The sequence below is a fragment of the Cricetulus griseus genome, chromosome 3, assembly GCF_003668045.3.
Source record: "Cricetulus griseus strain 17A/GY chromosome 3, alternate assembly CriGri-PICRH-1.0, whole genome shotgun sequence".
In the NCBI taxonomy this organism is placed as follows: domain Eukaryota; kingdom Metazoa; phylum Chordata; class Mammalia; order Rodentia; family Cricetidae; genus Cricetulus; species Cricetulus griseus.
Window position 1 is genome coordinate 256,434,442 of NC_048596.1, and position 11,313 is coordinate 256,445,754.

Sequence of the window (11,313 nt, forward strand, 5' to 3'; positions counted from 1 at the left end):
TGGGTGTAGGAGCCTGCTTCAGCACAGGGATCAGCCTTCATCCTTCTCCCGCCCCTCCATGTACCCTAGGGAGCTCCCACGAACTCCCTCCCATCCCTACACGCAGTGAAATCAGATTTTGATTTCAATGAATCCAAGAGCCGATGTGTAGTTCGCCTTCCCCCAACCTACACCATGTATGCAGACCCTGGACCCGGTCTCCACTGCGGCTGTTTACTAATCTGTAAAGCCATGAGGAGCCTATAAATAGGACAGGTGGAAGCAGATGGACTGGCAGATCAATAGGGCCCCGTCTCCTCGCCATTTCAGCTGAGCTGTGTTATTAATTATGAAAGGATTCGTCTGAACCCCGCCTGGGAACGCAGCCTCTCTGCCCCTCTGCAGAGCCCTTAATGGCGGTTCCTTTGCGAGCTGCCTCTAGCCACCGCAGAGGAAGAGGCCTGTGGCCATGAGGGCCCCGGCCCGCTGGAACCTAGGTTAGGGCTCAGGCCCACCTGAGGCCTGGGAAGCAGGCTGACCACGGACATTATATCTGCATGTGAAAGCCACAGGGCATACTTAGTAAAGGCCTCTGGTCTCTAATTAATTTGAAAACGACTTCTTTTTCTTCTTTTCAAATATAAGCCGAATCTGGGAGACATAGCCAAGTGTCCAACTGATGAAGGTCCCCATAGAGACAGCAGGTCATCCAGCCATTTGGTGAACAGGTGAATTTATTGCCTGGCAGCTGTGTGTTCTTCTAGGTATTCTGGGAACTCGGCGAAGGAAAACAATGACACCCCGATTTCAAACAATAACTTTTATTTTATACTTCTCTATAGTTTGTAGCAAATTTTTGCTGAATTTAATTTATAATAAACTTTTTAAATTACATCTCTCTCTTTTTTTAAAATCAAGGCTCTTTTATGTCAAAATCTTTTTAACTATATTTTAGATTTAACATTGATTACCCCCTTGTGATCTATACCGTTGGATATTCGGGTATTACTGTGTGTGTAACAGCTAAAACAAGAGAGAGGAGGGAAAACAAAGGCAGCGGACCTGAACGATGCCTCAACAATAGCAGGTGAAGCCAGCCCCTCAGTGACCAAAGCATTTCCTCTGACCACCTTTCCCGCCACACACAACCTGTTTTTATCTGTCTGTCTCTTACCCTTAAAATGCAAAGCCCACACTGTGTGTTTTCGCTTTCCTGGAGGAGAAATGTGCAGTGGAAATGATCAAAACAAGGTACTGTGGAAGAAAGACGTGAGTGTGAGTATTCACCGGATGCTTCCCACGTGGACACCACTCCTGAATTCATTCCCCTGGCCTTCTCCTCTCCTCGCTTTCCTATTAGGAGGAGCCCGTCATTTTTCATGTTATCAACATGATTAATATAGTAGGTGGCCCAGGGCCATTCCTGAGATTCTTTTGCCAAAAAAATAAAAATAAAAATAAAAATGGGGGTGAGTTTGCCGTTTTCTTTTGTGTGTGTGAAGACGGACTAAAGCTGAGGTCCGGTTTTGGCTGTGCTTGCTCGCTCACTGATCGGTAACATTTGGCAAATAAAATACAAGGAATCAAACGAAATAAAAAAGAGAAACAGGATTTCCCACAATCCCATGAGTGTTTTCAACATCACAGAGAATCACAACGTCCTCAGAGAACGAATGGCTCTTCCTCTCGATTTCCGGGAGCATGAAGTGAGTGTGGGTGGGTGAGCCGGGGTGGGGGTGGGGGGACCTGGTCCCGAGCTCAGAAGGAAAGCCAGGTCGCTAAAGCTGCCGAGAGAGACACCAGGAGCACGGAAAGCGCCGGGAGCAGGGACCCCGCCGCCCCATTGCCGCTGCCGCAGAGTTCGAATAAGCTGCCTTGGATGTTGAGGTTTTTCGATTCTTTTCTCAGTTTATCCCACATATCTTTCGCCCCTTCCTGGCAATCCGTAAGAGCTGTGACCGTGCAGCTGTGGAAATCCTCCCAGTATCTGGCGAGGAGCAGAACAAAACAGAAGAAGCAGGTTCACTTAGAGCGTGGGAGGACCCCGATCCGCGCCCCGGGTGACTGCGCCCTTGCCAACCTCCCAGGGCGCCTCTTTCCCGCGGGCCTCCCTTTCCTGGACCTGTTCTGCACTGGGTAAAGACCCGACAGATCTTTGGCTTATCCCAGAAACCCGGTCTCAGAGTGTGGGCCTTCCCTTTCCCAGTCTGATTTCTCTAGTCCGGTGCCAAGAGGAGACCTGACAGCCAGGAGCGGGGTCGCACCCGCTGCCTGGCGCTGGCACCATGGCCTGCGCAAACAGATTGCTCACCCTCCTCCGGGAAAGCTAAGAAAACAGCACTAAGCCTTGCAAGCTGCGGCCCATTAATGCCTCTTAGCTCGCAAGATGGGTGACTTGCTCTGAGCCAGGCCCTCCCCTCCTGGCTTCTCACATTCTCCTCCCCCTCGCCCCTTCTGTTTCCATCCTCTCCAAGCCGCGGTCCTCTCGCCTTCGCCCTCCTTCTCTCCCTCCACCCAGCCCCCACACCTTCCTTTTGTTTCCAGTTTCTCCTCATTTCCCCTTTCTTTCTTTTCCCCGTCTCTTCCTTTCCACTCTCCCCGCTTGCTCCGGTCCTCCGAGGTCATCCCGCCTTTCCACAGTCGGGGAGCTCCAAAGGCGTCTGGGGACCCCGCCGGCTCTCCTCTCCATTCCCGGGTGGGTGAGTGTTAAGTGCCTGAGCACCTGAGCAGGCTCTGGAGCCTTCTCCAGCTCTTGCAAACTCCTATGCTCTAGGTCCGTCAGCTGCGTGCTTCCTCTAATCTAGCCTTTTGCATAGGTTGGATACCAGGAGCTTCTACCACCCCCAGGTTGTATCCCCCACTTCTAGAGTGGGCATGAGGGCTGCCTATGCTGTTGCTCCCCGACAGGGCTCGGGATCCACCACCTCCGGTCAGTTCCCAAATCAACTCATGTACCTCAGCTTCTTCCTCTGCTCAGCTTCAGCCCCGCCCCCACAACCTTCATCCTACCTCTTTTTTTTTTTTTTTTTTTATAATTGTCCCCCTTTCTTCTGGAAACTCAAAATAGATCCCGAAACTAAATATAATCCCAAGCTGTGATCGATTCCTAAGGCTCTGTCTCCTTTCGGAGGTGGGTCGATTTGCGCGTCTAGCTCCCACTGCTCCCAGACCCTGAGCTCAGGGTCAGCAGCCCCTCTTAGCAGTGTGGGTGCATTTTTTTTTCTCAGCTCTTTCCTTTTTGCTCGCTAGTCGGAGACTGTAAGCTTGATGAAGGCAAGCTTAACCTTTGCTTCCACTTCAAATCTGTCCTCTTGGCTGATGGCGAGTTATGAATGCTTGTTGGAGTTTTTGGAATTAGGCTGCCTTCTAGGGACTCTTTACCTTCTCTGAGTTATTAGGGCTCCTGGACCTGAGCACAGGACTTTCAGGTTCCACAATTTGTAATAAATACCAAGATTTACAGATACTGCAAGGCGCAAGGGACAACTCTCCTGCACAGCTCTAAAGCAATTACACCTGGAAAGCAAAGGACACACAAACGGCTCCTTTTTTTTTCTTTTTTTTTTTTTGTATCCCAGATGGGGGCAGAGCACTTCTGGAAAGTACACCTGGGGCTGGGAGAGGTGAGCTTCACTCACTTACTGAGCAATGGGGACTATTAACATAGTGGGTTCAGAATCCAGCTGTCTGCTACCTCAGGGGCAGCCCTTTTCTTGTCCATGTTTCCCAGGACCTTAGTCCTGCTTCAAAAAAAAAAAAAAATTAAAAGTAGCTAGGAATATACCATGATTTTAGCAAATGCTGGAGGTTCTGGAATATGTAAACCTGCCCTGGTTGCAGGTTCATTCTTATCAGATGTTTGGAATTAAATACATTTTTCCATTTTATGATAAAGATACCAGCCTTTTACTTGTTGGAGTTCCTAGTGGGTGCTGAGGCATTTAGTAAAGTTTATAGCAAGATAGACCCCCCCAATTGATTATTGCTTAAATGAATCCCATTCTCCTTTATTTAGGAGGAGAAGAACCACGTATATGATGTGGAAAATGGGCACTTTGACCTCTGGGAACAAAGAATGCTTCTTGCCTTCCTTAGCTTTATAGCAAGGCCATTTTGTGGGAATGGTCCAACACAGCTGATTTTCAAAAGAAAAGAACATGTATGGTGCAGAAGATGAGGGTATTTCTAAGGACTGCCACAGTAAGATGTAAGGTCTCTGCAGGATGCCTTCTTTACTGCCAGAGGCGACCTTTCTAGTCAACCACTGAACTTGGTAGTGAAAGCCTCCTTTCTCCTGGACTTGCAGCTGCCCCCATCTGGGGAGATCATACAGATATGGGAAGGGGAAAGGGTAATAGGAGCAAGTTGGGTGACTACCCCAAACCTGGGAATGGACCACAACCTTAGCAAAACCTACCAAGCTCCAAAGTCATTGACATGTAACATTGTTTCAGGCTTTCTCTAAAAAACAGGGAGACCCTAGTCCTTTCCTGCACTTGGATTTTCTCAGTGTGCTGGGGGGGGGCTTCACTTTTAGGTAAATTTATGTTACCCCCAACTCTTCTCAAACCAAAGTCAACTATTCAGAGTAGTAGGCAGGCTACCTACTCACAAGAAAAAAGACTGGAGATTACCTCAAAGCAGAGATTTGTGTGGGATGGGAAACTGCTAAAATGGCATTCTGTCACTTGCCCTGGGTTCGTGCCTGTTGGGTGCAGGTCCTTAAGACTGGAAAACTTAGGCTAGTGGGAGAATCCTCTTCCTTAGCAGACCTCAGGCCACAGAGTCCCCTTAGACAGTGCAGATTCTAACCCAGGGACCTGGGCCTCAGGGCCAGAGGGCCTGTCAGCAGCTTTGGCTGCAAGGCAGAAAGGCACATATTACCGCTATTATAATGCAGGAGGGGAGGGGGTAGCATGGAACTCTGACCCCAGCAACGCCCTCAGAAGGGAAACCCAGGGTCAGAGAGGACACTTACGTGCACACGGTCTTGATGTTCGTCTTGTCGTCCAGGCCCTGCGGGTAGTTGGCCATGCTGTCTCCCAGCTTGAGCAAACAGTCTGAAAAGCCCTTAAAGACTGCATCGCACTTGCCTGCTGCTCTCACGGCCTGCACCAGGTAAGCTGTGGGGAGGATGGACACCAGTCAGCATGGCCACCACCCTGCCCCACTACTGACCCTATGACCCCTTGGGATGGTCTCTTAAAATTCAGCGCAGTGGCCCAAAAATGACCCATTTGCATTCGGCCCACCTCTGGTGCAGATGGAGGGATCTGAGCGTGGGTGGGTACAGATGGGTGGCAGGGAGGTGAGTCCATTTATTTTCTCCAGCTCGCTCCCAACTGAGCTCTACTTCTTTTTCTGTTTTCATCGCCCCCTCTTCTCACCTCCCTCATCTCCTTTATTACTCTTTTTTTCCTCACTCCCTCCTTGTCTCTCAACACTTCCTCCACCAAAACCCTGTCACGTCTCGCGGTGCAATCTTCCATTTTTGCGGTGACAGAGGGGGTCTGAGAAGCGGAGTGCTGGGGGGCGAAAACGGCCAGAGAGGTGTGGTGCCCCGGTTGCGCCGCTGAACCGAGCACCACACCCCACGAGTTGGCAGCAGGCGCCTGGGTCTTTGTCAGGTGCTCAGCAAATATTGCTAATGAATGAACGAACGAATAAAGTCTTTGAAAGAGCCAAAACGGAGACGGGATGCTTTTATTACGAAACCGATGGCCCAGCATGAAGTCTGTTGTTTGTGAGACCCTTAGGTGCATATTTCCTGCCGGCCTAAATCAGGGCAGTTTAAATGTTCAGGGACCTATCTGGGGTGACGATTGGTCTCAGCACTTTTTGTGTGTGTGTGTGTGTGTGTGTGTGTGTGTGTGTGTGAGAGAGAGAGAGAGAGAGAGAGAGAGAGAGAGAGAGAGAGAGAGATGTGTGCCAGTGACCCCAGTCAATGCCAGGAGCCTGGTGTGTGTGTGTCTGTGTGTGTGTGTGTGTGTGTGTGTGTGTGTGTGTGTGTGTGTGTGTGTGTGAGAGAGAGAGAGACAGAGAGAGAGAGACAGAGACAGACAGAGAGAGACAGAGAGACAGACAGAGAGAGACAGAGAGAGAGAGAGAGAGAGAGAGAGAGAGAGAGAGAGAGAGAGAGAATCTGTGCCAGTGACCCCAGTCAATGCCAGGAGCCTGGTGTGTGTGTGTGTGTGTGTGTGTGTGTGTGTGTGTGTGTGTGTGTGTGTCCCTTTCCTTCTTTGCATCTCTCACCTCTGCACCCCCCCCCCCTTAATGTCTCTGGAAACAACCAGGGGGTCAGACCTTTCCTCTCAAGGTTGCAGCCAGCCTGCTAGGCGCCAGGTAGGCTGCCGCCAAGGTCTCTGGCTCCTATGAGGGTGTGGGGTTGAAGGAGGTAGGAACTGGCAGAAGGCAGAAGGAGGGAGTAGGGAAAAATTCCAGGCCGCACTGGGGTCCTAGCTCCCCAACTCAAGCCAACCAAATCTGGAAGAGCTGGATTTAAGAGCTACTAGCTTCCAGGCCGACTAACGTGCAATAGCCATTTCTTCCCATCCAGTGGCAAAAAAAGAACTGGGTTGGGGGCTTGGGAAACAACCGGTAAAAAGGCCCTAAACACCCGGAGTTACCCGAAGGACTACAGAGAGGATCAAATCTCCGCGGTGGGGGCGGAGAAGGAAATTGGCCCTCGGCTCTAGGGGCGATCTGGGAACAGGCCTCCTCTGCTGCTATTCCTGTTGAAAGCCTCCAGGAAGGGTGGAACACTGGGCATCCTTTCTTATGAAGCTACCTGTTCCTGAATGCCAGGCTACTGCAGACCCGGGGGAAGGTGACCCAGTCAGACTCAGCCTCTGCGAGCTGCGCGCCGGCAGATTGCCGCAGGAAGAGCTAGGCGGGACTAGTGCTTTCTAATCCGGAACGGGAAGCTCTGCAGAAAGGACGGAGGTTAACTTCCACCTCAGCTGGGGCAGACACATAACCTTCCAAAAACCTAGCTTCCTTCACACCTATTTTTTTTAAATCCCTCGGCACTATAATAAAAGCAAAATTTAAACACTGACATTGCGTCTTATGAATAAATGAATCTTTGTTCTAATGTAGCTCCGATATGATGAAAGAAACCCTACACAGCTTCCTCTATAATTTTGCTACAAACATGCCTTTGCAGGAAGGAAACAAAATGCAACCTAGCCTCTCTGGCATCAGGACCTTCCTCACCCCCAAAATTCGGTGTCCGAAAAGATGCCATAACGATTTTTTAAAAAGGTATTGGGGCTTTCTGGGGGTAGGAAGCGCTCCGGTCACCTTATTTTCCCAGGCGTTGCTGGAGCAGATACTGCAGCGCGCATGTGTGTGAGCGTGTGTAAAATACGAATTCGGGAACATTTCTGTGTTTCGCAATTGTGGCTTCTAGAGATCTAGCTTTCACTGAAAAGCCGGAAGCAATGCGCGGGACAGAGGTTGCAGGCACAAGCCTCTGCGCAAGTCGGTTCTCAGTTCTTTCTGAACCCGATTTTTGTAACCCCCAGGCAGTCGACCCCAGCTCCTCTGTTCTCTCTAACATCCCTGTCCAGTGCGGTTTTCATTTGCTCATTCATTCGTTGGACCTCTTTCATTCATCCCAAACTTCCTCCAGGCGCTTCTTCATTCGTTCACCATCCTCTACTTCCCCGCCCCTCCCCAACCCCCACTTTTCTTGCCAAATGCCAGTGATTTGGGACAGCTTCCATCCATGAATTAATAAAGACCGAGGCTCTGATGCAAAAAAGGGTAGGTATTTGGGAACATATACATTTTAATTCCACTGCCAATATTTTGGTCATTCTCAGGTGGGGGTTAATCAAATGCATCGCTCCTGCGATCGCTGTTCCATTATTTTCCATTCTCACCCACAAGGAAAACTGAGCTTCCAAATATCGTCGGGTGAAATCCATGTCTTAAAACCATCTCTCTCTCCTGATCTGTAAACGTTTGCAGGCTAACTGCAAAATGCTACAGTCACTTATTTCCAACACTTAAAGAAATTTTGCTGCCCTTGGGACCTATGTCCTAGGATTGTTGCAGCTCTTTGAACTAATGTCAAAGGCACAAAACCACCAGATGCAAAGCATTAAGTCATTTCCTGAAATTAAAGGAAAAGCCAGCATCCCTTTGCATGGTCCTTGTTTTGCAAAATCCCAGTTTCTGCAAAACGACAACAATGCCCCCAAATCAAATTCTCAAAAATCATGTCAAATGCATACAGATAGACCCCAATGGAAAGAGTCAATTTTAATGTACATTTCTTAGGGAGAAAAATATTAAGCATTTCTTCTCTTGTCCCACACAAATTCCCTAACGCACCCCTGAGATACTGCAAGGTTTGTCTATACAGAATTCTATAGCCTGACATGATAGCAGTTCATCTCCAGAAAACCCACTGGAGAGTTTCTATTTTTTCCTCTTGTCCATTCTATTAATAAGCTGCTTTACTTTCACTTCTCTGCTTCATTAATTAATGTTCCCATCCGACATCAGATGAGTGGATTCTCCAGCAATTATGACATTTGCATTTTGGTTGGAGAAATATGAACTTTTAAAAAAAGCTTTCTGACTGTGCTACTGAGACTTAACATTCCTTAACATAAAATGGGGATTAAATCAATCCTTCCATAAACTGCCGCAAACAAAAATAACATGAAACACATATTACAATCACGTAAGAACCTTTCCAGTATACAAATAATAAAGACGCTAATATGTAAAGTCACAGACATACAAGCGCCTGAAAAAGTATATCGGTGCATATTTGGCTGATTTATCCTCCTTGTCGGAGTCTGCGGTGCCCGGAGCAAAAGCTGCAGCTAGGATATGGGGGGTGGGGGAGGGGCGGGGGAAGGACAAAGTTCTAAATGCTGCAGTTTGAGGGCAGCCTTGGAATATCTTTGCTTTCTGTACATAAACTTTTTAGACCTAGCTGCCTAGCCTTCTTATTTCTGCATTCACCTTACGACCCCTCAAAATAGTACTTTGCAGTACAACCGGGGCCGCAGCGCTCCGACCCCGCTTTAACCCGGGAGAGGGTAGCAAAACGGAATTGCGCTTTAGAGAGAAAGGAGAAATTCCTTTAGAAAACAGCCTGCCACACACTTTCAAGCGCCTTACTTTAGGAAAACCGAACCAGGACTCCTGAGTCCCAAACAGCTAAAGCCCCGACCCCGGGTGTCTGCAGGGTTTTCTGCATCCAGCGGCGGACGCTGGCCAGCAAGTCCCTCTTTAGGAGCCTCTGGAGCTGGCAATCTCCGGTCGCCTACCATGCCGGACCGGGCGGCCACTTACCTATTTGCACCGCGAGGATCAGTGAAATATATCTGCCGTTCAACTTAAGTCCCATCCTACGTTTAGTCAAACCATTTGCGACCGCAGACCTTTAAATAGTTAGTTTAGAGAACGCGGGGGAAAGCTGAAGAATAGGCATTGCCAACAAGTTCCGGGAGCGACAGAGACTTTATGCACTGGGAAGGCAGAGGGAGGAGAGAAAGAGAGGGAGCAAGGAAGAGACAGAAAGAGAGCGAGAGAGTGAGAGGCTGGGGGGGGGGGGAGAGCTGGGAATGGTTCACTCCATTAGGAGGGGGCGGAGGAAGTACAGCCTCACGCCCACGAGCAGGCCTGACGTGGGGGATGACACGGATTGATTTTTTTTTTTTTTAATATAGACACCTTGGTAGAGAATCGCCATTTATAGTCATAAGACTCTGGAATTAATCAGATATCTCCAATTAATGTGCAATCTCAACGAAATCTAGCCTCTCTGGGGTGACCGATTCCCATCCCAGTGGCCACCCCCGCCTCCTCGTTCCAGGGGCCCCCAGCCCCGCCCCCTCCCTGCGCAGAATCGGGGCTCCCTCTCCTCTCCCCGCCCGGAGCCGGGGAGTCCTGGCGCGCCCACTCGATTGTTCAACCTGCTCCCTCCTCCACGGGCGCCACAAGGAACCCAGGCACTTCTAACCCTGCAACGAGGTTTGAGGTGCTTCTGGCCTGGGGGGAAACTCATCCCAGCCATATAGCCTCCCGCCCCTGTCCCCTGCGGCCTGCAGACCCTGCTCCTGCCTACCCTCTTTTTCTCTAGCCCTGCAGCTGAGCTCTAGGAGCAGCTTGGGGCGCGTGAGCACACAACCCGGCCCCCAGCACCCAGCACCCGCACACACACACAAGCACACACACACGCGCGCGCGCGCGCACACACACACACACACACACACACACACACACACACACACACACACACACACACACACACACACACACACACACACACACACACACACACACACACACACACACACACACACACACACACACACACACACACACACACACACACACACACACACACACACACAACACACACACACACACACACACACGCCCGGGAGCGGAGCAAAGCGCCCCCGAGCCAGCCCTCACACACTGCACGCGAGCGCGCGTACACGCCCAGGCCCCGGGGGTTCGTTCTGCACACATTGGGCCCCAGAAATAGACTCCGCGTGCCCTCATGTGAATCTCACCACTGCGACTCTCACCCACCCGAGGGGCCGCTACACCAGACACAGAGACACCTATTCTGGGGGTGGGGAAGGCACCGGGCAAGGAGCCTTGACTCAGACGATGATTTTCGGAATCTTGTGATTTACAAACTCTTAGCGCTTTAGGAAATTTCCGATGCAAGCTCTGGTGTGCAGGCTGTTTCTGGGATCCTCCTGGGGTCATTTGTTGGGCCTCACTCATGTTTACACAACGCACCTACGTCCATCACGTACACACATGCGCGCGCACACACACACACACACAGTCACCGGGACCCACACACACCTGAGCTGTTTTTTTGATGGTCCAGCACGTACTGGACAGCAACGAAATGTCTCTTCAGCTGCGTTTTTGCAAGGTCCTATAGTGGGTCGTGGAAGATGGAAAAATAACAAGACTACTACTTTATAAACGCAATTAAATTTTGATTTTCTCTCCCTTTTCTGTAATGCACCACACCCTCACCCCCAGTTTGAATTGTAGCGTCTTGAAGCAAACGTTGAAGGCCGCACTGGCTAACTTTATTACTCAAGTTAACGAAGAGATAAACACAAATTAGGAGAAAAAGTAAAAGAACCTTCATATTTTGCAAGACTGCAGGGCTACCGCGTTAGGTTATCAAGTTAGCAGCAGAAATGCAAAGGGATTAGGGAGGTGGCGCGTCGGGCGATTGTGGTTGCCTCTCCAGGTCTCTGCCACCGGAGCCCACACAACCATCTGGGCACACAGACTGAGAAAGGGGGAGAAAGATGGAAAACTGAAATCAGGTGA

The 11,313-nt window shown here is 50.0% G+C and overlaps 1 protein-coding gene across 1 annotated transcript; it reads right to left on the reverse strand.

The window, feature by feature from the left end:
• Nucleotides 1–784: 784 nt before the first annotated feature.
• On the reverse strand, nucleotides 785–9,558 carry Nrn1 (neuritin 1). Its single transcript, XM_027410366.2, has 3 exons — nucleotides 9,295–9,558; nucleotides 4,958–5,102; nucleotides 785–1,966 (listed from the first exon to the last, which is right to left on the reverse strand). The coding sequence occupies exons 1-3, from the start codon at nucleotides 9,347–9,349 to the stop codon at nucleotides 1,738–1,740; spliced, it is 429 nt and encodes a 142-aa protein (XP_027266167.1). The 5' UTR covers nucleotides 9,350–9,558; the 3' UTR covers nucleotides 785–1,737.
• Nucleotides 9,559–11,313: the final 1,755 nt, after the last annotated feature.